At 36.5% G+C, this 27365-nt stretch overlaps 1 protein-coding gene across 2 annotated transcripts; it reads left to right on the forward strand.

Moving 5' to 3' along the window:
• NEDD1 (NEDD1 gamma-tubulin ring complex targeting factor) lies at positions 1-26254 on the forward strand. Of its 2 annotated transcripts, none has more exons than XM_062585658.1 (15): positions 1-75; positions 1356-1499; positions 3654-3748; positions 5163-5279; positions 6480-6620; positions 11665-11894; positions 12567-12768; positions 13630-13816; positions 16665-16796; positions 16996-17043; positions 17448-17677; positions 18387-18543; positions 18847-19003; positions 23206-23272; positions 23946-26254. In XM_062585658.1, the coding sequence occupies exons 2-15, from the start codon at positions 1364-1366 to the stop codon at positions 24048-24050; spliced, it is 2004 nt and encodes a 667-aa protein (XP_062441642.1). In that variant the 5' UTR covers positions 1-75; positions 1356-1363; the 3' UTR covers positions 24051-26254. The 2 variants fall into 2 exon arrangements, with proteins under 2 accessions (XP_062441642.1, XP_062441637.1); XM_062585653.1 differs by lacking the exon at positions 1-75 and adding an exon at positions 175-240.
• The last annotated feature ends 1111 nt before the right edge of the window (positions 26255-27365 follow it).

A 27365-nucleotide genomic window follows, 5' to 3' on the forward strand; every position in this document is an offset into this window, starting at 1 on the left:
CGGAAAGTCGGCCGGGGAGGGAGTGCGCGCCCGGCGCGGGCGGCGCTGATTGGCCGGGAGTGCGCTGCGGACCCGGTAGAGAACCGCGAGTAGGGGCGCCCGAGCCAATGGTGGGGGCGCTCGGCCGGGGCCCGATCCCCGCGGAGGCGCCGCTCGGCCGGGGCGGGAGGGGAAGTGAGGGGGCCTGGCCCGGTGCGGCCCGGCGCGGCGCGGCCTTGCAGGCCGCGTCCGCCCGGCCAGGTGGGCAGCGGGGAGCGGGACGGGACGCGGCGGGGCGGCCCCAAGCGCTTCGGGAGGCCGCGGGGGCCGGGCCGGGCCGAGTCGAGCGGCCGCGGCGGGGCGCGGAGCGGAGCGGCTGGTCGCGCTCTCTGCGGGGCCGCCCGTGCTCGGCGGGCCGGGGGGAGGCCGGTGCCAGTCGTGGGGAGCAGCGTGAGGCGGCGGAGCGGCTCCACGCGAGACGCCCTGGGCCGCGGCAGAGCCAAGGCAGCTGCGGCCCCCGGGTCTCCTGGCTCGTTCTCCTCAGCTTCGCGGCTTCTTTCAAGCGTTTTGGGGTGTGAGAATCGCTGAACTAAAACCGCACAGAAGCGCCCCAGAAGCTTCCATGGGTGAAGGGTTATTATGCTTTGAGGTGGACGAAAGGTTCGCCTTTTAGGCCCTCGCTTGTTGTCCGAGTTTCAAATTAGCCACAATAAAAACTGAGAATAAACTTCATAAGCCTGGAATTGGTTAGTCTGGTTTTAACTCTCGAGAGCGTGACCATCAAAACAAACGGCAATACAATTTGTTTGCCTTGTGAAAGCTGCACTGGAAAGTAACTCATTGTCGCTCGTCTTCTACTGTTAGAGGCTTAGTTTTAAAGATTCCCCGCCTTTTCCTGTAGCATAGCGAGAGGTTCGCTGGAGCCTTTTGAGTCCAAACTTCTAGTGTTTCAACAGTCGGTTTGATTCTAGCTTGTATAGCTCCATCTACTGTTGGCAAGTGAGTCCTTGAAATACTCAGGACTTTGTGTTAGACATCTATAAACTCTGCGGAAATGTGGAGATGTAAAACATCGCTTTTGTTTCTAGTAGTGGGTCGAGTTCCGAACTTGTGAGTTATTAACTTCATGGATTTGAGATGAATTGATAGCACAGAGAGGCTGATGTTTTGTTTGTGAAAAGGAAAGCACGTTTCCTGCAAGCATTAAAGTAACTGCTGCTTTTGGTAGTGTGTTGAGTTGAATAGACAATAACTCTCCCACTAAATGTCCTTGTCAGAAAACAGTATAAAATGGTATTCATGAAATTCTTCTTGACTCTTAAAGTGAACAGTTGCTTAATTTTTCTTTATTTTTTTCTTTATCTTTACATAAATAGGTGCAGCCATGCAAGAAAGCATACGTTTTGCTTCATCAGGAGATGACATAAAAATATGGGATTCCTCATCTGTAACTGTGGTGGAGCAGTTCAACCCACATACATCCCCACACCCAGTCAGCTCGCTATGTTGGGCCAGTAATAGTATCCTTTACTGTTTTAGTCATAGTTTTGTGGAAGTTCTGCAAAATTGCAGTGTTTTTCTTTTTATTATTCTCTAAATGACATCTTACTTAGTCTTGAAAAGTCTTGCATAAAAAGATTCTTACATACTGTGAAGAAATTTTTGTGGTTGCCTGTGTTTAAGTGCTTTACAAAATAAGCTCATGCTGGTAAATGCTTCTGAAGATGTTAGTCTTCCTTTAGGAGGCTAACACATTTTTAATGATTGTGATATGCTTGAATTGTCTATCAACTGTAAAACTTACTTGTTTGTTTCTTTAATGGTTGATTACAATATTTACGTTCAAGGCAGTACTTAATTTATTAGTAAGGATACAAAGCAATTGCTAATGTAGTAAAATGCTATGTATAGTGTAGAGAGGAGAACTAATAAAAAGTTTCTTTTTTGTTCTGTTGTTCTCTTTCTAACTCTAAAACTTTTCATCAGTTTTGTTAGTAGAACTGGCCTCTGTCTGTCAGAGTACACTTAACTCTCTTTCTGTCTAAACACTGGTTTTCTGCGCTTCCTCTGTAAATGCTACAAACAATGCACAGATGTATTACATCCATCCATAACGCTTCGTTTATCCAGGAAAATGGATCTGGTCCTTGTAGATCTTTCACCTCTGTCTTGAAGGCCTATCATAGGCTAATGATACATAGTGCCAAGTAGGAAATGAATATACGAGAAATTTCATGGAAATAGTACACTGTCAGGTGATTAGACATATGGCTGTCATGGGGGAAAAAGCAGCAATGTTTGATCTTGATGTAAAGAAAGACAGAATGCTGACGAATAAAATGTCCTGAAAGTTCTGAATGCACTTGTTCTCTAAGTCTGCAAGCAAGTGAATGTGTGAGAAGGCAAAAGTTAAAGAGTCAGAGTATGAATTATTGTTTTTTGTTGTTGTTGTTGTTGTGGAAATTCCAATGAAATTGAAGCATAGTGGCAGTGAAAGAAAACATCTTTAAAGAAAGATCCATTGTTTAGTAAACTTGAGCTATAGACAGTCTACTTTGCTATATGTTCTTGCTCCCAGTCCCCTCTTCACCCTCAAAATCTGAAATGACTTTCTTACTTCATGTGTTTTTGAATGTCTGATAATTTTTTTTTATGGTAAAGCATTGGTTTCAGTTTTAGTAGTGGTTCTTCATAATTTTGTAAGCTAAAATGTTGTCTTAAAACAATGAAAGAAATAGCAAGCACTAATATGCCTACCAGTTGTGGTGGTGTTAAATCCAACAATTAACCTATATTGAGGTTACGCAAATTAAGTAAGCAAATATAAAATCATTATGGGTATTAGCCTAAGGATATAAGGGATGTCAGTCTGAATGATTATTCAGTTAATTCAATGTCGGGGGCAATGGTAGTTTTCTTGCTCCTCGAGGAAAGCATAGAACTGTATTTCTGGTTACCTGTAGATCGGCATCCATCCGAATTTTCTATGGGGTACGATGTTGTAGTGTATGTCTCTTTCAAAACTTCAGCCTTCTTTCTCTTCAGCTGTTGCAGGCTTTTCTTACTACTTTGTCTGAACAACTTGGTGTCATAAAGGCTCTCAATACAGAGGGAGACAAATCAGCAAATGTATCCATTGTATTCCAGAAACTATGTGCTGAACTGGAATAACGTTTATCATGGACAAGACTTTTCTTTAAATTCATAGTCTGCTAATAGCAACAGACATTCCTTTGAACGCTAGTGATAAATGGAGTTCATACTTTGAAGTGGTTGCGGTTGCGGTGGAGGAGGAAGAGTGCAGCCTGGATAAGCTGCCTAGCAGAAACGAGGTCTTAAATAATATCTGCCAGACATTTTGTCTCCTCTGAAAGAAATTGCCCTTCCTTCAGTTGGGAAGGGCTGTAGTTGCTTCTGGGGGAGGCAGGGCAAACTGTCTCTTAAGATCTTCTTAATGAAGGGTTGTTTACAACAGCCTGTTTTTAAACAGCCTTATGTTTCTATTTTTTTCCCTCAAATAGCAAATGCAAAATATTCCTAAAGCATGTAGACCTCTTCAAGGTATAGTACTTCAGACTCTTTAACCAATCTGTTATCTGTTTGTAAGGGTTACTTACTGTTTCTTTTACTAACCAGCAATGTTACACAGTTGTGGTCCATAACTTGTGGCTAAGATAGCTTCTTGGTTACTGCTTCTGCTGTTGGTGATAAAATAGTTGTTTCAAGCTGTAAAAGTAAACCTGTTCCACTTTTTGAAATAGCTGAAGGAGTAAGTATGTTTAATGCTGTTCCCTTTTTATCCATTCCACCCTCTGTACTGTTTGTATCTCATCTGTTCAGCATATCAAAATAGTTCTAGTATTGTTATGACACATACCTCAAAACTTTGAAGTATTTAAACAGCATCTAGTTGAAATGTCTGTAAGGGAGTTGGGGGGGAATAGCGCTTTTAAAATAGTTGTACCAGTGGAAAAACAAGTAGCAGTTACACCAGCATCTGATGCCGATGGCTTTCTGATAAGAGAGTTTTCTTGGTGAGCCCTTATATGATATAGCAATTGGTGCTTCAGACTTGATCTAGTAAGTGTGTACTCAGTAGAGCCTGGCTGAAATTTGAACTGGATTTTCAAACTTGAATTGTCAGAGGTATGCATGCCTACGAGTTGTGCATATTTCTAAAACATGAGATAATTCTTAGAGTGTACATATGCTAGCTTCTGGGAATACTTATGCATAATAGATTTTTTTTTCTTGAAAGGAAAAATGTCACTATAAAACTTTCAAAAACTAGGCTTGGTTTTAGAAAAGTCTCTTGACACGGTTGCTTGAATGACTTGTTGGGTGCTATAAATTATGCTAATTATTTTCCTTGGATAGTTATTTTAAAGGTAGTTTGGAATGGGAATGTTCTGAAAATAAGTTAAAACTGGGCTTTTAGATTGCCAAAGCAAACACTTTCAAAGGTGTAGTGTTTGCCATGGAGATTTCTCTAAACCTAATGCAAACCTAATGCAGTCACTTCCAATTTTACCATGTGAATAATTAGATGGACTTGTTTTTTCTTATTTCAAACCTCAGGAAGTTAAAAGTGAATTTTCAACATGATAGACCTGAATAATTTGTCTATCATTAGGATTGACTTTTTTTTCCCCAAAAGTTGGCACTTCACTGATCACTTTAAAAAGAAGCACTTTGTGGAATTACGAGGTTTGCTGCTATAATATTCTTTGTAATGTTTAGAAAATGTGAAGAACATGACCTAGACAACTCTTTAATATTCTTTTAAGGATTTTTTTTTCTAAACTTAGGGTTTTCTTTTTAAAGCTGTATAGTTGAACACAAATCTATGATTGCAGTTTAGAGAGCTGTAATTTGAAGTGAAAATACATACTGAAGAAAAGGGAACTAAGAGAATTTGAAATGGGATGAGAAAATCTGAGAAGAGCATTTGAGAATTTATTACTTTATATATTTAACTGTGTCCAACTAGACTGGATTTTGCGTTGATGGGAAATGACTCTTGTGTGCCGATAGTTCTGTCAGTTACTGGGACTACTTGTGTTAATTAAGGTGAAAATATGTATCAATACGCTTTTGAGGAGACTTGAGTAAACCTCTTAAATCTTAGCATATTGTCTGGTTTTTGATTTTTTTTTTTTTTTTTTTTTTTTTTTTTGTGTCAGGCGAAACAGACATGTGTGAGCTTAAATTCCAATTCTTTACACATTGCAAGTGGAGGTCTTGATAACTCGGTTAATATCTGGGATCTGAAGTCCAGAAGGCTCTACCGTAGTCTTAAGGTAACACTTTGGTGTTTTTTGGGTACTTGGCTGCGGGAAGAACTGTAGCCTTTGTAATGTCTGGATTTTACTGCTAATTATGAAAATACTGTTTCTCTAGATTACAGATCTGTAGGATCAAGTTCATAAACAGAAGCAAGCATACACATACATATATTTTTATTAACTTTCTGCTCTTTATCTACTGTAAATAACAAATTGTTTTTAACTAATTTTGCTTAACTTAGTGTCTTCAGAATACAAGTTTATCATAATGTATCTTTAAATCCTCAGAATAGACTTCTTATTTTAAGAATTTGAACTGATGTTTTCTGACAGGATTTTTTCAAGGACTGCACTTCAGATAACTTGCTTCTGATACTTCAACCAGGAAAATGCTTTTGTATTTGTAAGATACTGTAGTGCTCTTGAACAGAACTCCTCTTATTCAAAATTGCTTAAGCAAGAACTTAAATGCAAAATTGGGGCATGGTCATCTTTCTCCTAATTGATACAGTGAATTCTCTAAAATTTTGCCACCATGCACAAAAGAGATGACAGTCTAGTTTATTTCCATCATACGGTGAACAGATTACTTAATTTAGGATCACACAGATGCTTCAGAATTTTAACTATAATTTTTTTCCTAAACTGTTAAGAATTTTAAATAAAATTGCTAAGTAATTAATAGAACCAAAGGCAAAAAGATAATAATTATGACAGTATTTGATTATATTTACTGAATATATGGAGGCGGATATCTTCATTGCAAATGACTACACTGTAAAGCTATCTGGTAGATAAATGCATTACAGGTAACAGAAGGGGAAGCTGTCAGTACTATATCAGATCAATAGAAAGTATCTTAAAATCAGCATTGGTTTCAGAAATACCTTACTTTTAAAGTAATATTAATGATCCATGTGGTAGAGATCCCTATGGTTGTCTTATTGCATATAATTAAAGTATCATCTTTGCTAATTTATTAAAACAACCTTCTGAAAACAATCAAACAGACATTGGTTAAAATACAATAGCTGATCTTCTGTGTGTTCTGTTGTTTTCTGGGATATTGCAGAAGAATCCTTAAATAATCTTTTAGAGATATTTTAGATAACCTTTTAGGTCTGGAAGAAACATCGAGCTGAAGTTTTCCTACAAAAGAATGTGTTAGGAAGGAATATGGTTTTCCTGAAATTCTTTCTCCTTTCCCCCTTATAGGATCACAAAGATGAGGTCACATGTGTTACATATAATTGGAATGATTGCTACATTGCTTCTGGATCTTTGAGTGGTGAAATTATTCTACACAGTGTTACAACCAATTTATCGAGTACTCCCTTTGGTTACGGCAGCCGTCAGGTAGGTTGTATGTATTGAGCTACTGTCAAGTTTTTGAGCACTTCTGTTCTCCCCAACCTCAACCGAGAGTTTGGAATTGGAAGTATGTTTTGAGAGCTTTTCTGCTTTTGAAATAACCTTCAGTGTTATCTTTTTAAGTTTTATCAATCTGTTTTCTTTTAATCTTTTTAAAAGTGCGTTTACAGGATTGAGAAAGCAGGTCTTTAGGTGTATTATAGTCTTAAATAATAAATAATGTAACTTTTCTCTGTTGCCTTTACTTACAATCAGTTTTAGTTTATGTAGGCTCTAGGCTGTGCTGCCTCAAGAACAAACTTCTACACATCTTAGAACTGAACAAAAAATAGTCAGCCTTGCAAACCTAAACAGGATTTCAGTGCTCTACTGTATGCCTGTTGTCACGAAGCATGAAGGGTATGTAACCTGGGTTCTGACTTATGCAGAGTAATCGGATTTACATCTGAACAGAATCATCTATACAGTAGGGAAAAGTATAAGCATGCATTTGGAAACAAGTTAAATGTTTTTAATTTGAAGATTAAAACTGCACAGTTGCTCAAAGAGTAAAAGCAATGAGATATTAGGTTACTTAGGTCAATAACTGTAGTTTGAAGGAAAACTATGCAAAAGACAAATACAAAGCATGTGTACTACTTCAGGACTTTGGTAATGGTTTTCACTGCAGTCCATTTTCAAAAAACCACAGATACTGCAGAAATGGTGGTATCATTAAGGGAATTGCTTTGATATAAGGGCTTCCGCAGAAGCTAATCGGCTACGTTGTCCCTTTGGAAGACACTGTGTGAATTTGGAATTCACTGTGTGAATGTGGTTGTAGGCACAGCCAAGAGTTTGTGCTCTGGGCTCTCTCTCTCTTTTAACTAGGCCTCTTTTACAGAGGCAGAAGCTGCCTGAGGGATGACAGAATCATTGCTTTTGTTCTAACCCTGGCCTTTTAATGTTGCAAAGAGTACTGAAATTTTGACATAGTTATCTTCTGTTACTGTAACAACTCTTTCAGTCCTAGATCCTAGATTTTGGATGGACTGAGAAGTTGATCCACCTGCCCACACACACACATCTACCACTGAACACTATAGGTCGATGAAGAATATTTAGAGCATCGCAGGCATTTTGATATACTTTGTATTGAAAAATCTCTATTAAAGTCAAAGTAGCTCTGCTTTTGGGTGCTGCAGGATCCTTGATCCATCACTGTAGTTTCAGATTGGCGTCAAAGCAAAATTGTACTTCATATCTGACTTGATCTTAAAAATCCCTCTATGTAGTCAGTTTATTTTTCAGTTTATTTTTAACTGTTTATTATTATCTCAGTTTATTAATCTGATTTGATTATTATGACTTTATGAAAAATGTGGATGTAAGACAAGGGCTGCAGGGAAACCCACAGCTGGATTATGTAGCTAAGGTGAATTTCCGGAGTGGGGACTATGCTTCTGGTTAATTGGAAAATTTTAAAATTCTTCTGAGAATGATTCACATCATCCTGTTTAACATATTCAACTCTTTCCACCAAAAAGTGAGTAGGAATAAGTGATGCTATGAATAGCTATTTTGGCAGATGAAATCAGCAGGTTTGCTGCAAAGTTAAGTAATCTTTAAGATGACTAAAGATATTTGAAGTGTTAAAGTAATTCCAAGTGCAGAGATAGAATCATAGAACAGTAAGGTTGGAAGGGACCTCTGGAGGTCATCTAGTCCAACCCTCAGCATAGCCCATATGGAGGTTGAACCCATGACCTTGGCATTAGCAGCACCATGCTCTAACCGACTGAGCTAAACCTGCCCCCTGCAGCATTTACTTTTAGAGTTTATAGCATTTTCTAAAGGAGGCAGTTATTTGATTGCAGCCTTAAATTAAAATGACATTGAGTTGCAATTGTATAGTGTCAGAGCTACTTGAATGTCCTAGTCTATGAGCATATCTTGTGTCCTAAAAATCATCTTTACGCTTATGTGCGAAAGTTACTGTGTTTTTAATTTGGGGTTTTATTTGGGAGCTTATAGGGAATTGCAGAAATAATTGCACAGTGAAGCAAATATCTGAAGACTTGTTTACCTTTTTTTAAAAAAAATTAAAAAATTTAAAGTCCATGATCGAAGAATAGTTTAGGAGCCCAGTTCTGTAAAAGTAAACTTGAATAGTTAAAACAGTGTATTGTCTTGCTTGTTCCTGGCACTAGTTGTCTAGCTTAACGAGGGTCACCGCTCCTTAGTAACTCCTTTCTACAATTGGGGAATGTGAGGTCAAACTAACCTTACAAAAGTTAGCTTGACTCTGCTTGATTCAGCATGATGGAATGTAGTTTCCTTGCCAGTTAATTTCTGTAATCCTATAGGCTCTACAAGCAGTAGAATAGCACAAGATTGCAGTGCTTCCTAAGGCTTTAAACGATTTTCTTTACATAGAATTAAATGCAGAGTATTGGCCTATAGTCTGTTAATTGATTTTGATTTAGAAACATCTGTGTGCTTTATCAGAGTTAAGTTCTTGCACTGAGTTGTTTGTAGATCCCATAGTTTCTTTGCTGTTGGTATTCATTAAGACTACCATATTCTTATCTGCTTACTGTTTTGAAGATGAATTAAAGTTTGTTTTGAAACACAGTGTTTGTTCAAGTCTTCACTGCCTGGTGCTATTCTCCTAGCAACAGAATTTAGTTTAGCTGTTTGAACAGCTGGCTGATTTGTGAAGATATGTGATGGCTTCTGGTCACTCCTTATAGTGAAATAGCTTTAAAAGCTCAAGACTATCAACTGTGTTTACTTCTACCCTCCCACCTACAAAGCTTTACTAAGGTATAAAAGAGCTTAAGCAACTATAGTATCTCAGAGTAAGATAATCAGTGATGCTGGACTGGTTTTGATTTAGTTTTAGGCTTTTCATTTGTTTTCCAAGAGTGAGAAGCCCTCGGTACAATCAAACCTTTTCAACAGAGGACAATCATTTTCCTAATTTGGCTGTTTTAACACGAAACTTAAAGATAAAATGTACTTCATCTTTTGCAGAAAATCTGCTGCAGTCACAGCTAAGGGAAGAAGATGAATGTAGTTTCTTTGTAGTTTCTTTACTATGCTAACCAATAAAGTGTTTGAGAGGGAGTGCTTTTTTTTTTTTTTTTTTTTTTCCCTCCATTCTGTATGTGCAGAATTCCCAGAAATCAGCAGGAGTTGCAACTTGCTTCATTATTAATTTCTTTCTTTGGCAGTTTTGAAAGGTTAGTTCTAAGACATGACAGGACAGTCGTCTTCTATTTCTTTTGAATCCTCAGTTGAAGATACTGCTTCTTTGTGGAGCAGCTAGACTTTCAGGGTGACAAGTAATACGAGTGCCAGAAATCAGGTTGGAGGCATCTGAGGGAACAAATACCTCAAGTGAAATGAAGGGGAAAATACAATAAAATCCAATACAGTACATTTTGATGTGTATTCTGGCAGAATAATGTAATAGCTTTTTTAGACAAATAAAATGTGATAGCTGTTATCTATCTGGACTTGAATAAAACTTTTGTTTCAGTGCCATCCGAGGAAAATTTTAGAGAGGATGGAGGTTAGAGAAGGAATTGAAGATGAGTAAGAATTGGGCTATTGGAAAGAAGACAGTTAACTCAAACACACACACTGTTCTTTTATCAGTAGCTAATCTTGTTTGATATTTTCACTAATTATTATTCAAGAAGGAGGGGTATGATGACACAAATTCAAAGATACTGCCCATAAGAAAGAGGATTGTGGTGATATCCAAAAAGAATTGAAAGAATAGACATGAGGGCAACGATGAAACTACTGAAATCAAAGTCCCAGACTTAGGTCATTGCTGATGCTTTTGGTATTAGACTAGGAACTGCAAATTCACAAGGGAAAGAAAGACTTGGGCTTCACAGAAAGGCAGTGAATGCCTGTGGAGTTTGAACCATGGCAAAGAAATTAAATCTAGGATATGTTAGGAAAAGTATTTACAGCAAAAAAAGGAAGCATTATTGCCCTTGCAAAGGCAGTAGTGAAATGTTTTGAGCATTACAAGATTTGGGTCGTCTGTATTCAAGAACAATTCATATTGGAAGAGTTGAAAGAAGGCTGTGATGGTAATGAACCTGTCTTAGACTGAGTCTGGCTTATTTGTTCCAACAAAATGAAGCCTGAAAAAAGGTAAGATAGTTTGCTAAAACATGGAAGAGCAGCACTGGAGAGGAAGGGAAACTTCCTGAAAACTGAGTATTATAATTTAATATTAGAGCAAGGAGGTTTTAAAACATCTTGTAAACCAGTACACTGGAAAGAAAATACTTGCTTGTTTCTAAAATGCAGTTTAAGTTCCTGTATTGCTTGCTTCTGTGATAGCAGGCCTGTGTGTGTGATGAACCAGGCATAATATCCTCTTCTGTGGTCCTGCCTCACAGGATGAAGTCTCTTCTGCAGGACCTTAGTACTTGCTAACTTGCTAGTCCTCGTGTCTTATCAAATTGGCTTGTATCTAAGTATCTGAAAAATCAGTCAAGGGGAATTAAAAGTTAAACATTCTTGGCAGGAGAGCAGTCAATGAAATAATTTCACTTGTTTAATTTTAGATATGGTGTGGGTTGGTTTTTTGCTTTGTTTTTCTTTCTGGTATTTATGATAGTATGATACTTGTCTAAAATCAAGGGACTTTTCCAGAAGTGTATGGGTGTGTGGTTTGTTTTTTTTTGTGTTTGTTTGTTTGTTTGTTTGTTTTTGTTTTTATCTTTTATCTCACTTTTTATCTCACTCTTGGGTGTCTGAATCAGCAGACACTTGATACACGCTGATCAGCATACTAGTCAAAATAAGATCTGTCCCTGGGCAGCAGAAATGAGATTGTAATGCAAAATGAACATTCTTTAACATGATGACCTTTGACTAGTTTGACTTACCATAACATCTGTGTTCCTAATATAGGTAACATCAAAATTCCTAATGTATTCCTAAATTATTTTACATAAAAAATATGTATAATAATATTTGATATTGCTGTTACAGTTCATTATTTATGTCCATTTTACAGCCTATTCGACACTTGAAATACTCATCCTTTAAGAAATCTTTGCTGGGCAGTGTTTCTGACAGTGGAGCTGTGACTCTGTGGGATGTAAATAGTCAGAATCCATATCATAATTTTGAACATACTCATAAAGCACCAGCTTCAGAAATTTGCTTTTCTCCAGTCAATGAATTGCTACTTGTAACTGTAGGTTTGGACAAAAGAATTATTCTCTATGACACATCAAGTAAAAAGTGAGTATGTTAGACCTTTGAATTTATTGGACCTTTATTTAGTTTTTATTAATTGAAAAAGCATGTTCAGTTGTGACATTACACATTGGATAAGAAAGCAGGAAGTATGGTTGCATAGGTCAGGGGCTGTACAGTAAAGGGAAGGGATGGCAAAGGGTGTCATGGGACTTTGCTTCTCCTGTGGGATATGCTTTTGCTCTAGCTGAATGAAAGCAAGAGTTAGGCTCTAGCTTGGAGGGGTTTAGTAAGAGGATGCAGACTAGGACCTGAAGTTCCTCCCAGAGCTGGTGTGTGAAGGCTAGAGGCAATAGGCTTGGGAAGCTAAAGGATATATGTAGCTAAAGGATGACTGCTGCTGGAAATGATGATATCTGTAAGTGATCTATGTGTCAAAAGTGCTGCTGTGAAGGTAATTTGATCCTGTCCTGGTGAAATACTTTGGGACATACACTGCTTATTAATTTGTTATACAGAAAGTATCAGCCTACTGTACTGTTTCTCAAGATATTCCACTGAATTTACTTAGCACTGGAGAAGTTGAACTACCAACTAGTAGCTGCATTATGAAAGCTCATCTTTTATGTGTTTCACTTGGAAAAGTCTAATCATAAAAATTGCTGTCCTGATAGTGAACTCTAAAAGTCTTTTTCCTATCTTTTTTCCTCTGTGAAGATTACTGACAACTCTAGTAGCTGAATTTCCTCTGACAACAGTAGACTTCATGCCTGATGGTACTACTTTGGCTATAGGATGTTCCCGGGGAAAAATCTACCAATATGACTTAAGAAAACTAACATCACCAGTAAAAACAGTTAGTGCTCATAAAGGTTATGTGAAATGCATACGTCTTCAGTTCAGTAGCACGTCTTCCAAGGTAAAAACAAAACAAAAAATATCCTTCTGTTTTATTGCTTAATATGTAGATTAATAAAAGGAAAGTGTAAATTTAAGATCTGAAAAACATTAAATTTCTAAACATTAGAGATGCTGACAAAAGTGATACGTACCAATACAGAAATAAAAACTGCTCAATATTAAGTGCCGTTTTAGTGGGGTTTTGTATGTAAAGCTCTCGTAAGATTTCCTTTTATCATAGTTTCAGTGTAGAGATGAGTGAGATTGTTAAAATAATCTTAAACTTTCTTATGTGAATATGTTCCCATTGCAGATCAGTTTGTGACATCTAAGATTCATTTGCAGGCAGTAGCAGAATGACTTTTACTTCTGTTAAATGTGAAGGCTTAAGGAGATTTTTCCAAGAATAAGTGGGCTCTGCTTGAACCAAAAACCCCACATGCATATTCCCCAGAGAAAGAACCTTCAAAATGGATTCATTATGCCTCTGAGACTTTTCTGTTCTTCCAGCACTCTTGCAGCTGCTGCTTGGCAGCAGCTTTACAGTCTGGAATCCCTAGAAATGTAGTCTTGTATTTTTCCTAGGACTAAGCCTAGGATGAAAATTGGCTAGAGCCAGCTCACTCCATTGTTACCTTAAGGTCTGTTGATATCCTCTTGCAGATCCATACTATATTCATATAATAATATTGAAATCTCTTAAGTTCTTTGAAGTTACATGAAAATAAATCCCTTTACATTTCTAAGAGAAATTATCTCCTAGACAAACTTTGCAACTTGAACTGAAGTCTTTTAGTGTTTTGAACACAGAAAGACTGTTAGTTTGTATTTTCACTTTTAGCTGAAGGAATAATCTTAGTTCCTTCGTCTTTTTCTTCAGTCTAACCTTAAGGGTTCTTCAAATAAACCCATATCCAAAAGAGCAGAAGTCAAAGCTGGTAGTAATCTTGGAGGAATTCAAAATATTGGCGTAAAAAATATTACTTCTCATACATCAGCAACAGTTTCGTCCCATCTGACTCTGCCAAATGAGAGTAAAGGAGGAGATGTTCTCCAGGACAAAACAGGTAGTGTCTGCTTCCTATTCTTAAAAATATTTGACGTAGAATAGAAGATAGAAGGAATATTTTATGCCTTGACCATCGCTGTCTAAAGATAAGCCAAGAAAAGGGCTTTTGTTGCAAAAGTGTGCTTGTATGTATGCGCATTTGCACATTTTCCTGCTTTCCTACTGTGTCAGACATACTAGGAGAATGTGGGAAGTGAATTGGGCCCTACTGTCAGATTTAAAAAATTCTTGTTTTGAGTCCAGAATTTTATGTATATATTTAAGCTTTAAAGGAGAAACCCCCATGAACCGTAGTTATCTAATGTGTTTTGATCTTTTGTAGGTTATCCTTATGTACAGAATATGATTTCTGATGTAATGTCCGTATGGAATGGAGAGCTAATGCTTTGTGGTGCTATCAATAAACAGGGGTAACAGACCCCTTGCCTAAAAAACCTGAGGGATTTTTATTACTTTTGTCTGAGGTTTATCGTAAAATAAGAGAACTTAACTGTATTTTTGTATGAGACATGATTCTAACATCTCATAGTAGGAACATTGAAAGATGTTAAATATAGTTAGCAAATCTGATTAGTTTTGTAACTCTGCTTGTTAGTTATGCTTCTAAAGTTAACAAGCACTTCATAAAAACTGACATTATTCTTAAATTCTGTCACTTAGTAAAATGTACTCTTAAAATCTTAGTTCATCCAAGAATTCTGAAAATACTGTCAAATCAATCTAGCTGTTTTAGTTTGATTTCTGATAACCTTTCAAACCATTTGAATTCAACGGCACTTTTTCCTCCCTCCTTAAGTAAGGAGAAATACATTTAGCAACACTAATTAGGCAATAAGCCACTGCAGTCCGTAGGGACACAGATTAATGACTTCCCTTGGGTATGCAGTGAAGCGCAAGGTGAAGTAGCATGCTTTCTATGTACTCGAGAAGAGTTACTAATCAACATTACTGCATGATGTGGAAAATCTAATTTCAGTTAAAAATATGCTGTATTATCATTATTTGAAAGTGTAACAGCTGTTATCTCTTAAACAGGTCCGTTCATAATAAATAAATATTTTTAGAAATTAGTATTTTATCAAACAAATTTTTTTCATGAAACTGAATGTTGACTTTGGAAAGTAGGTACCCCCATATACCTAAGAAGATACAATCTTTAAGCTTACAAAGAAGATACAATCTTTAAGCTTACAAAGAAGATACAATCTTTAAGCTTACAAATGGGAGTGGAGAAGACAGAACTTGAACTGCATTTGTTCTCTGGAAGCTGCTATAGATCCTAAGGTGGATTTTAGCTCTGGAGAAATGTAGGACATTCACTAAAGTAATCTTGTAGCATATTTAAAAACAAAACAAAATGCCTGTTTATACAGCTTGTAAATGAACTGGAACTGCTGGTTGCAGTTATGTTAGCGTGCAAAAGTATTAATTCTGAATATGAGGAGAAGGTGTAATTTGAGCCAGATTCCTGTAAACATGTATTTAATAGCCATCCACCAGTTTAGGTATTTTTGAAATTTAGATTACTGGGAGCTGGGAAAATTGTACGCAGAAGATTTTGCACAGTTTTATATTACGCTTTTTCAGTGTACATCTTCCATAGCTTCTGGCATAGGTTGATAATGCACTTCTAGTTTGACTCAATATGCCAAGTATTTACTTAATTAGCAAGTGAAATCTTATGCATGCGTCACAACTGCCGCATCTGAAGGAGTAGAAGTATGGTACATTAATATATTTAAAATTGAAATCATAAAGCAGGACTTGAGTCAGGTGTAAGCAAACACTAGACATGACTAATTGTAGTCGTCCACAGTTACATTTGGCCCACATGAATGAGTAATCTCACACGTAGAAGAAGCAGTAAGTTCTATGAATAGTACTTTAGAGATTTTTGTTTGTTTTGTTAATAAAGTAGGTATCAAGTAAAACTTTTATGTGTAGGCAAGATTTATTTAGATACGAAGCAGTGCTACTGCTCTTCACTTGTATCTTAACTTTTACAAGGAAAACGCAGGTGCTTCTGGAGTGGGGAGTTCTGTGAGGGCAGAGTAGTGGTTTGCTTATAATCTTGATCCACTTTTCAAATGTGAGTTCAATTCACTTCTCCGTATGTTACACGTCTTAAAAAATGTAGTTTGAATAATTACTGTTTTGTATTGGGTTTTTTTTGACTTTAAGAAATGCTTCTGCAGACAACTGTCCATGCTACTATGTATCCAAAAGCTTAATATTTTTGTTTTTCTGGATCTGGGGGAGGGAGGCATGGGAAAGGTCTGGAGACAAGTTTTGCTTTTCTGTGACTGTTACTCCACCCTAATTTTCTAGTATTGGAAATAAAGAATAGCCTAGCATTAGGTGAGCTTTAAAACAGATGTTTCTTGGAATTTTTCTCAAAATGCTTGATGGTCAGATAGAAACACGGTTGTCTTGTAGAATAAATGCAAATGCTGATACCTGACTGTGGTCGTCTTCCTAGGGGGCGGCTTGTTCACTAATTATCATTTCATCTGGTGCATCATACATTTGCTGCAGATACCATGTTTTTGTCTAAAAATGAGTGCATTCTCGTTTAATAACTCTCATTTTAAAAAAGAGGAGACAGAAGTCCAGTTGTATCTTACTTTTGTTGATCTTAGTATCTTAGTTTTTAGTTTTATTCCCCTGAGATGAGAGCACATATGAGGAAGCTGAAGTTGAGCCTCTAGAATCTTCACAAGGATCTAAGTGCCTGCTGGACTTACCGGGCATCATACTGTTTGTGAGATTATTTAGGGATAAAATACACTATTTTTGTACATTCTGGGAAATGTCAATTACTAACTGAATGCTATTGTCCTTTTAAGGCATTCCTCATAGCAGCAGCTTGGATGTGATTCCATCTAAAGAAACAGATCATGGGAGAAGTACTGATTTAAATAATGTTGATGATTTGGGTCGAAATAGTTTAGGAGATGTGTTTTCTCCAGTCAGAGATGGTAAGTTGCTAATCCTGACATTTGTAAAGAATCATTCATCTGCCTAGCATTACATTTTGGCATTTGTGTTAAAGATTACGGTACCTATTTGGCGTTTTATTTCATCTTTGATGATTAACTGGATGCAGTAATGTGAATATTGATGTAGATTTCATCTAATAAACACTTTTAAACTTATGTATATTGTGGTATTTTGTAGATATTATTTCATGTAAAGGAAATGAAGATGCTCCAGGGAAAGGAGATGGTAAGCACACTTTCTGTATGCTTTTCTTTGTAGTCATCAGAGGCTTTCACTATTTTTTCCGTGCTAATTTTTGTCATACTGAAAGCAAAGAAGCAGTGGAACTATATACTAATACAAATTAACTTTTGTGTACATTGTCCAATGCACAGAGGAGTTTAAGCCTAATGTGATAATAGGGAATTAAAGAGTATGGTCTTAAAGTAATTTTACTTTTCCTTTATGTAATTTATAGTGGTGTATACAGGCTCTTCCATTTTTTTCTTACTTTTATAAAGATAGCAACAGCATAAGTTAGATTTGAAGTTTTCAGGGTGTTTTTGTTTTGTTTTGGGGGATTTGGAGTTGTTTTTTGTTTTTTTTTTTTTTTTTTTGGCTTGTCTCTCAGCCTTCCCTTTTCATTTTAGGTCTTGATTTTCAGTCCTACCTTTCTGGTTTGGATTTTCTCCCACAACTCCCCACTACCATTCCAGTAAAAAGAAACCCAGTTGGTGGTAGTACACAAGGGATACGGTCTAGCCCATTACATGTATTTGTGAGCTCTCCAATTAAAGAAGAGGAAGAACATACAAATCCAGAGGCTGACACTAAGAAAATGAATCTTGGAAAACAAGAATCTATAGAAGCTGTAAAGCAGGTATACTATACTAATTCTTGTCATGGTTAGTCTTTTTAGAATCTTACAGAATATTACTACTTGAAGTCCTTAATAGTGTCCCAGCTAATTTTATTTTGAGATCGTCTTCGCGCTCTTGGCAAAAATCTGTAAAAGTGCTTGTTATCTTATGTGTGCTGTCCCTCAGTAATGCACATTTATCTTAAATAAGCTTAGATTACAAAACTTTGTATGAAACAACTGAGCTAGTCTGTGGATTATTTTGATTTTCCTAGAAAATCAGGAATGATAATTTGCTGATTCCACATATATGCTCTTCTGTCCTTTCATAGGTCTCTTCCCTCTATTCTTTCCCTGTTCTCCCTTGTTCCCCAGGAAATTTTTCTTCCTTCTTGAAGTACCTCTGATATACTTCTGTTGGGACCTGTCCTCCATTTGTAATGTTTCTGAGATGTATAAGTTTTCTAGGAGCGATGTTTATAATTTACAACACAAAATGTTTGATGTGAAGGTTAAGAGGCCCTGGCCTTTTCATGCCTGTGTGTATCTGAAGCAATTTTTGGATATTTAGGTGATCAATTCTTGAGAAGTCTTGCTAGAAGAAAAAAAGCGTGCTCTATCAAACAGATTTGTAAATCCCCCCAAAATTGAAAGAAGTGCATGCCTGAAAATTTAGTCTTCACTAAACAGTTGAAATAAATATATACATTTTTTTTAATTTGATTGTCAGCTTCCCAAACTGAGCTCGTCAAGTGCAGAATCTGGAACTTTAAGTCCTCCACTATCCTCCACTGCCGTAAAGACTCCTGACACAAATGAGAGATTAGTGAAGAATATTCATGCCAATCTTGCTTACGATCTGCCAGTAAATGGTACTATCTCATCAAGTAAGTGGATCAGTTTTCCCCAGTTTTATAAGTGATTGATTATGAATTGATGGAAAACTTAACAAAAGGATTTTAGCAGTGAAACAGAACATTCCATCTGGATTCTTTTTGTAAATCCAGTTAGGCCACTAGGACATTTTAGTTCCTTCTGAAAAAAACTCTTTCTAAATTTAATACTTGTTATTTTTTTTTTCCCTAGGTAGTAGTAGGGATAAAATACTGATTCTTCAAGATACACAAAACATTCCTTGTGCTCCAAGTATGCTTTTTTTTTTTTTTTTTTTTCCTTTCCTTGTCCTAAAGGTCCAAAGATAACATCACCTGTCACTGTTGGAGTTGCCAGTTCACTGTCAGAAAAAATAGTCGAAACTATTGGGAGTAACAGACCAAATGCACCTTTGACATCAATACAAATAAACTTCATTCAGAATATGATACAAGAAACACTGGATGACTTCAGGTAGTTATATTCATGCAGAGCATTTTGTTTTCAATTAGTTTTTTCTTCTTAAGATGTTCAACATTACTTTAAATATATTTCCTACTAGCATCAAGAAATGACATCATTAATGGCCTTAGTCTTGGCTATCTAGGTAGGAAATTTTATTTATTTTGAGTAACTGATGCCTTATTAGATTGATATCTCTAAGGGTTGTTTTTTGTGTATGGCTTTGTAACGTATTTTTGAGATGAGTGTTTGAGTACTTCTCAGAGGGTAAATGTATCTGCATAATTAAGCCCTTACTGCTTTCATGAAGCCCTGTGCTGATTTCTTTCCCGCCTCCCCCTTGCCCATGGTCCTGGTAGTAGACCTTTCTTCTCTTAAGGGTGAAGCTGTGGAGAATTTGATCTAGACATTTGTAACGGTTTTGAGTGTTGTTAGCTTTGCAGATATAGCATGAAACACTGGGTATATTTTTATTGGTGCAGCTTTACGTGCAATGATGTTTATGCTATAATGCTTGTATTTGCAGACACCTAATAAAAATTTCACTCACTTCATAATAGAAGCCAAATTATAGATTTAGTGATGAGCAGTTTTACTCGAAACCTTTTTGTTCTCCTGTGACGAATATTGTGGACTTGATAGTTAAGATAAAAAAAAAAAAGAAAAAAAAAAAGAAAAAAAAGGTAGACCTGATATTTTCTCAACTTCTTCTTTTGAAGATTTTTTGCTTGTTTTGCAACTTTCAGCATCCACTGAGGTCAGACTTTTCTCTGATGTTCTGAAAATTGCTTATTTTGGTGTCAGTTTTTCCTTTAGCTTTTGAATCCCCTGGAAAACCTCAACCAAATTTGTGAGGAGCAGAGGTTTTAAAATTACTCAGTTCTCCATTTTGCTTGAAACTGAGGATTAGACAGTGGAGAATCAAGTTAGAGTGCTTGCTGGAGGCGAAAAGACAGCAGAGCTCAGGTTCTGTGCAGTAGCAGAAGCTGCCGGGCTAATTGGTCATCACATAACTCAGAATTAGTGCAATATACTGCCTTCTAGAGCAGAAGAGTATCATGTGGGATGTAATGTGGATTAGTCACAGATCCTTAGGAAATGAGAATTCATTAATTCCTCTGTCATAAAATGGCTTCCTGTGTTTCTGTTGGTGGTTCCGTAGAATTGGCCACAAGTACTCACTCCGTCTGGTGAGGTTTGTATAAGGAGGGCTGTTAATGAACCATTGCTTGTTGCCTTCTTTTCTGAAGGCAGCGGGGGATATAATACATAAAATGCAGACTTCTGCAGTGTTATTGCCTGTTCAGATTTTTTTTATCATCTTCTGTTATAAATACAGGCTGACTTGTTGCCTATTACTACTATATTCCATTTATTTTCATTCATTCCTTTGTTGTTGTTACTTTGTTGTTCCTTTGATTGTTACGGAATTAACTGAATTTTTGTTTTTCTAGTGAAGTGCCTATATGGCCAGGCCTGCTTTGGAATTCATGGGGTGCTCTGTGCTTATGAAATCACGTGTGAAGACCTAGATTTAATCTGTGACTTTATGACTTTTCTCAAGTCATGAGTGTCCTTACAAGTTTCCAGTAATGGTAGAATGTTAAATTTGAACACAGGGAAATAGATGTGTTATGCAGTTCTTAGTGGTATCTTTTTTCCCTTTGGGAAAAATGACAGGCCAGTCATAATCAAGGGAATAAATAATTCATGGAAACACTACAGACTCAGGTCTGAATACGGTACAAAATTTTTTTTTTCTTTGCACTACAGCAACCTTTTTTATGATGCTTTTTTGTAATACCCTTCTCATTTTTGTTACTCAAAAACATTTCTTGCCATTTTGTGGTAATTTTCCTATGATAGGCAAAACTATTGCATCCCCTTAATGAAAGGCACTGCTCATGGCATTGAACATTTATAAAGCAGCTGGCAGAACACCTAGAAGAAAGTCTCCTTTTGTAAGTTTTATAGAGTGAATACTGTATGTTTGCAAAGTAGGAAATAAATGGAAAATGGATACAAGGGCTTCCTTTGACAGACTTTTTTTTTTTTTTCCCTTCCCTTTCCTCCTTTCTCCCAAATTGTGTGTTAGTTGGCCTGAGGCTTTAAAAGGGAAGTGGAAGGTGGTAATAGCAGAGGCTCCACTTCTTCTACCACATGTGATAGGAGCCAATAAGGCGGCAACTTTTAGTTCTGTTAAATAAGCCAGTGTCTACTGATGGAAGCTTGTGAGTTGGTAATACAGATGAGTTGGTAATACAGATTCAGGTCATAGAGGATGGAAGAAACTTGGTGCCTTAGGTAATGAGTGAATGGCAGTAACACATGTGAGAAATACCTACTGCCTTACAGCCACTGAATTTTAGTAACATCTGAACTGCTCCTTAGAACAAGCAGAATTAATTGATGAAATAAGTTGTAATACAGGCTACCTACAGGCAAAGGACAGGATGTGATAATCCCATAAGCTTTGAGATATATGACTAGGAGACAAAACTGCATCTTGTCTTGTTTTACCCCTCTTTCTTTGCCTTATTGTAAAGGTTCTGATAGTAGCACCTTTATAGAGGTGCCTGAATAGGTCTTGGTTCCTGTTTATTATTTTACTTGAATTCTTCAGGACCTAAAGGCTGAAAAAGAATTGAAGAAAGCTTATCTAAAAATTGTGTTTCATTAGGTTTGATGAATCTCGTTTACTGCTAAAGTAATTTTTAAATAACACGTGTTTTGTAGAAACGTAATCTGCAATTCTGACAGACTTTCTTCCTTTCACTGGGTATGTGTACAATTGAGCGTTTGGGATACTGTAGGCAGTTTCTTGAATTGCAGAAACAGTTCTGGGATCCAAAATGTCACGTTGCTAGAAATGAGATTAAAATTTTAACTATTTTTAGAATTTCTTCTGAGCAAAGTTACATTATCTTCATGATGCTTTTCTGGTAAAATAGAATAATTAAAAGCCTTAGGGTATTTTTCTTTTTTGCACTATTGTGCTTTGGAGTGACACTTAGAGCTCCTACTTAGCACCTGCAGAAATCATATAGTGTATATACACAATTTGGTATGGACGCTGCATAAAATAAATATGTTGTATTAATAAAGCTATTTTCAAAACCCAATTTCCTTTAAGCACTTTCTGCTCAAGAATTCCTAAAATAATTTCCTACCTACACTTCCTGGAGTGGCTAGAAGGCTCTTGCTGTTTTGTTTTCCAGTTGTAAATTGTGGATACATTCAAACTGAATCTAAGATACCTTCAGTATACTAAGGAAGGTAGCCATTGCAAGCTTCTCGTTGATCTAAATACCTTTCAGCCTCTGAAGTCTCAGGGAAGAAGTATTTGGATCTCTTGTCTGAAAACCATTCTCCTACAAGTAAGAGAAAAGACAGACTTCAGTAAAGTACCAGGAGAAAATTTTAACTCATTTGGTTCACTCATTTGTGTTTTTCAAACTTCTTGTCTTTGGAAGATAACCTACACCTTTGGGCTATAAGCTGCCAGTTGGGTCTATATTCAGAGAAGATGGCTCACCTCTGAAAGAAGTTCTGCAGTATGATGCATTCCCTTGGGGTTTACTGTGTGTCCTAAGAAAGGAGAATGGAATAAGATCTGTGCACGTCTAGTCAAGAAACACCTTATTTTGTGAGGCCGGTGGGCCACCTAGTGCAGTATTCTGTCAGGCACCATTGATATGCTGTTCAGGAAGAGCACATGCGCCTGCCTGCATTTTGTGGGCTGTGTTAGCCTTGTTCTTCACGAATAAGTAGAACTGTTGGGGTGTTTAGAGGGTACTTCTCAGCCTGGTCCTTGTAGTGTGGAACTGTCGCACGTGGATTGGACAAATCTATGGACAACATAGACAACAACTGTTACTGGCTATTGTATAGATTAATGGAGAGCTAAGAGAAGTTTACAACTTTCAAGTGAAAAACTAGTCTTGATATCACTATCTATATATTTCTATTTCTAAACAGAAAAGATCCTAAATCTTTTTGTGTACCAAAGCCACCTAGATGAAAAATGTCTTTTAAAAAAAAGTCTTCCAAAAACTAAGCTAGTAGAGGACTGTGTTTCATGGTTTAAGAGTTTTAAGTCTGTTATTCCATGATGTAATGAAGATGGAGTGTGGAGTTCTGGGTATTTATAGAGTTGAAGAATTACTGCTTCCTAAATAAAACTGAGTATTATCCTTTTGCAATTCTTCTTCCAGAGAAGCATGCCATCGAGATATTGTGAATTTGCAAGTGGAGATGATCAAACAGTTCCATATGCAGTTGGTATGTACAAAGATAAGTGTAGGAAATATTTAGTTTTCATTTTTAGTAATAGTCTATCAACTACTTTCGTCAAACCAGAAAATCAGTTTTGCTCATTAAGAACAAGAAAGGGAGGATGGAATGTGAAGGAGGAGGAAATGTACCTAAATCTGTTAAAGCTCTTTCTGGCTCAATAAAGTTAACATATGCACTGGGTAGGTAATGAATCCTGTATTTCAGGAGTTGTAAAAAGATAAAACGGAAGTAAATTCAACTGTCCTTTGGAAAGGATCAGGAGCTGGGTGTGAAGGAATTGGAGTTCAAATAGAGAACTTAATTTACTAGTACAGCATGCATGCTGAACTGTATTCTGTGTTCTTTACCTTTTAATGAATCTTTGTTCTTTTGGTCTGCATTAAAAAGATTTTGACTGTACTGAACATTTTAATGGCACCTGCATTAATAGATTCCCATCTTGAAGGACTGCAAAATATGCTTTGATAAAATATTCACTAATGTATTAATGATCAAAATACTGTATGTCAGCATAAAAACCTCACTTTTCTTACGAAAAGTTTAAGAACAGTATTATCTGGCTTATTTAATTTTTGGAAGGGATATGAAAGTGGATAGAGTAGAACTGGGAAAATGAACTTTATAGCTGCTGATTAGGGTGTTTTTTCTTTTTCTCTAGAATGAAATGCATGCCTTACTTGAAAGATACTCTGTAAATGAGAGCTTAGTAGCTGAAATTGAGAGATTGCGAGAAGAAAACAAAAGACTGAAGACTCACTTCTGAAAGATTTATGCTGCTAATTTTATTAGCACGAACTCACTACATTTTATTGCTTATGACAGATCATCCATCATCACTGAAATATTGTATGAAGATCTGCAATTATCTTGAATATGAATCTTCTAAATAAATGGTGTAAGATACTATATTTAATTATAACATTTGTAACAGATAAATACTGTATGTAGAAATGTTCACATATTCACAGTAACCACCTTGAAATACATCCATCTGATAGGAAAAACTAAGATGATAAGTACATCATCAGAGTTTTAGCAATATGTGAAGTGCCTTTTTATAAACAAAAATGAATGAAGACAATTGCATCTTCCACAGGACTTTTTGATACACCTGTTTTTCTATTTGCTTCTTTATTTTACTGTTGTCAGAAACAATCATTGTAGCTTGCCTTTCAGATACTTTTGAAGAAAAAGCGAGGAGAAAGCTCATCTTCTGTATGACATAGTCTTGTTTCTAAGGAGCTGGAAACTACAGAACTTTATCCAACTGGCAACTCTTTTATCTTGGTAAAATCAGAGTTCAGAAATGTTCCTGAATTCAGTGCCATCATCTTGCTTATAGTCATAACTCTGAAATGTGCTTGTCTACATGAGCTTTGTTGCTGCAAATGCTACTTCAGATGCAGGATGAAATGTTTGTTACAACTTTAGCTGTGAAATTAGATTTCTTTTTATTTACATTTATTTGAATATTTTCATAACTTGCCCAATTTGAATGTAACTTTAGACTTCAAAATGTAAGTATACTTGGTCATTAATAATATATTATTGTGTAAATGGGATCTTTCAGCCTTTGACTCAAGCATCTTTTTCTTCCCCCAATGCCTTTGTATTGATAGTGGTCAAAACTTAGTATAAAGCTATTGTGTTGTAGTTCAGACTCTTGCTGTTTTAGCAATATTGTATCCTTTTCCTTAGATCAGCTGCATACCAAATCTAGTTAGTATCTCAGTTGTATGAATGATTTTAAAAATGATATTGAAGAGAAATCATTAGTCCAGTAGCATAATGCTGCAGACCTGTATGTTACAGTTTCTGAAGTGAAGCCCAGTTTAAAGTCCTGACTCTGCTGAAGTTCATGGGAGGTTTGGGTTGCCCTTTAACAGTGTCAAGAGACTGCACTGACTTCAACTGAAAATTTCAATCTGAAATGTCTCTGCTCAAGTGCTTCTTGAAGTTGAATTCTTCTGGGGGCTTCTTATTTTTCCCACCAATATTTAGTGGGGGTTTTTTTACACATAAAATCATTAAAACTCGAAAAGACTGAAAGCATACTGAATTAATTTGCTACATCTAGTGTTTAAATCCACGATGGCGCTCTTCCACTAAGTGGCAAAGCCATAGTATATAGTGTAACTTACTTGAAATGTTGTAAAACTGCAGCAAAACTATTTGTTGAAAGCTACCTTTTCAATATCTTTCCTATAACATCTTTTAAGGAAGGGACTGATACTTTATTTTTCTAAATGCCAACTATTTTAACAACTATCAAATAACAACTATTTTTCTGGTATCAAAATGAGGATGTTGTCTTTAATATTATGAACAGCATTTAAAATGTCTGCAGCTTTATTGCTGTTGCTTTCATAAGCTTTTAAGAATATTTCTATGTCATTTATAACCAGGGTGAAAGGAAGCTAAGTTAGAATTATTTTTAGTAACTTAACATACAATGTAGAGAACTTTTTTTTATACACGTTTATAGGATGTGTACGTTGAACTGACTCATTATTGACCACAGTTCTTCAAGACAGTAGGAGTTGAAGGTAGTAAAATTATCTTACAGCTCTTTAACATGCTTTGCAATGTTAACAAAGTAACCTTGCGTATTTACATCTCTTGGTTTGTTCCCCAGGTGCTCTTGCTAGTATACCCAGATGACAGCAGGGAGTTAGACAAGTATCTTGGGTATTTGGCTTGTAGATAATTTGTTTTCTTGATTCAGAATTGTGTAATATTTTTCCTAGTTCCCAAATGGAGGATATTACAGCAAGAGTGACTGAAAAAGGATATTTTGGCTATATTTTTTTAAAGTTTTAGGGCCTGTTTCCATATCTCAGGATTATTGTAGCACAAGGAGTAACCTACTGTGTAGAGACACAATATGCTACGCTATAGAGTCTTGCCTGATATACAGATCTGATTTGTATGTTAAAATAAAGTTTGTTTTAACCTTTGTGAACAAAATGCTTTAGTAACCTTCTCTGTAAAGAGAATAAACTATATTGTAGTTGTTCTACCTCATGGCAGGCTCCTTGAGCCAAAGAATTTGCAGAGAAATACTTAGTTTTTTTTTTTTTTTTTTTTTTTTTTTTTTTTTTTTTTGTGTGTGTGGTAACCTTTTGTTGCCACTGTGGCTTCCATCTAGAGCATCAGATCCTTTTCACAAAGGTGTTTCCATTGCCTCATGCTTTTGGAGTAAAGAACAGATGTACAGCTATTTATTTGAACTTTGAAACTGCCACAGTCATGACTGAGATCATGCTCACAGCTGAAAATAATATTTAAGCAGATGTTTGGGTGCAGAAGTAATCTTACTGCCTAAAATTCTGGTGAGCTGGAGATTGTAGAAGCTGCAGCTTCCTAATACTTATGTATTATTATTATTATTTCCTTCTGTCATGTGTACATACCTGTTGTCCTCTGATGGGAAGTGTGTTTGCAATTACAAGGTGTTTATGCTCTGAAAACTGATTTTGACAGATTGATTTATGTTCAAAACATCCAAAATGCCACAGTATCATATACTTCCTGGCAAGAGCCCATCACTGCCTGGTACACAAACTATGCTGTTCATGATCACCACAATAATGATGAATTGGGAAATTGTTCACTGTGCCTTCTATATAAGGACTAGGGCATATGAAAAGGAAGAAAGTGCTTTACAAAATGCATCACTATACAATACCACGAATGCTAAAACTTCAGGGGAAAAAATGTTGAGTATTATTTAGATACAAAGATAGCAGACTGGATTCAGGAAGCTTCTGATACTGCTGGATGCACTACATGCTTGCCCACCAGCACACTGGTGCCTTTGTGATCATTACTGGTAAGTGTCAAGAGCCAAACATTCTGGTCTGGCCTCATTATGGCCATTTTTATCTTACCTCTTGCAGAGTGTCTGATTGACACAGATTAATGAGTTCTTACTCATGTAACTAATATTTTTAAAATAAACTCTCAGAAGCTCTTCTGGGGCAGTGGATGTAATAGGTGGAAAAAAGTGTTACTTTTCAAAAGCATTTGTATGAGATAAAGGGCAAGGGAGACAAGAAATTCTTCCTAAGTTTCCCTG

Source organism: Rhea pennata, chromosome 1, assembly GCF_028389875.1.
Source record: "Rhea pennata isolate bPtePen1 chromosome 1, bPtePen1.pri, whole genome shotgun sequence".
NCBI classification, from domain to species: Eukaryota; Metazoa; Chordata; class Aves; order Rheiformes; family Rheidae; genus Rhea; species Rhea pennata.

Excerpts from the sequence above, each read along its gene's own strand:
- NEDD1 (XM_062585658.1), top strand. The coding sequence starts at position 1,364 with ATGCAAGAAAGCATACGTTTTGCTTCATCAGGAGATGACATAAAAATA. Across the intron at positions 16,797-16,995 it reads GTTTTCTCCAGTCAGAGATG|ATATTATTTCATGTAAAGGA; the intron begins GTAAGTTGCTAA and ends GGTATTTTGTAG. Across the intron at positions 19,004-23,205 it reads GAAACACTGGATGACTTCAG|AGAAGCATGCCATCGAGATA; the intron begins GTAGTTATATTC and ends TTCTTCTTCCAG.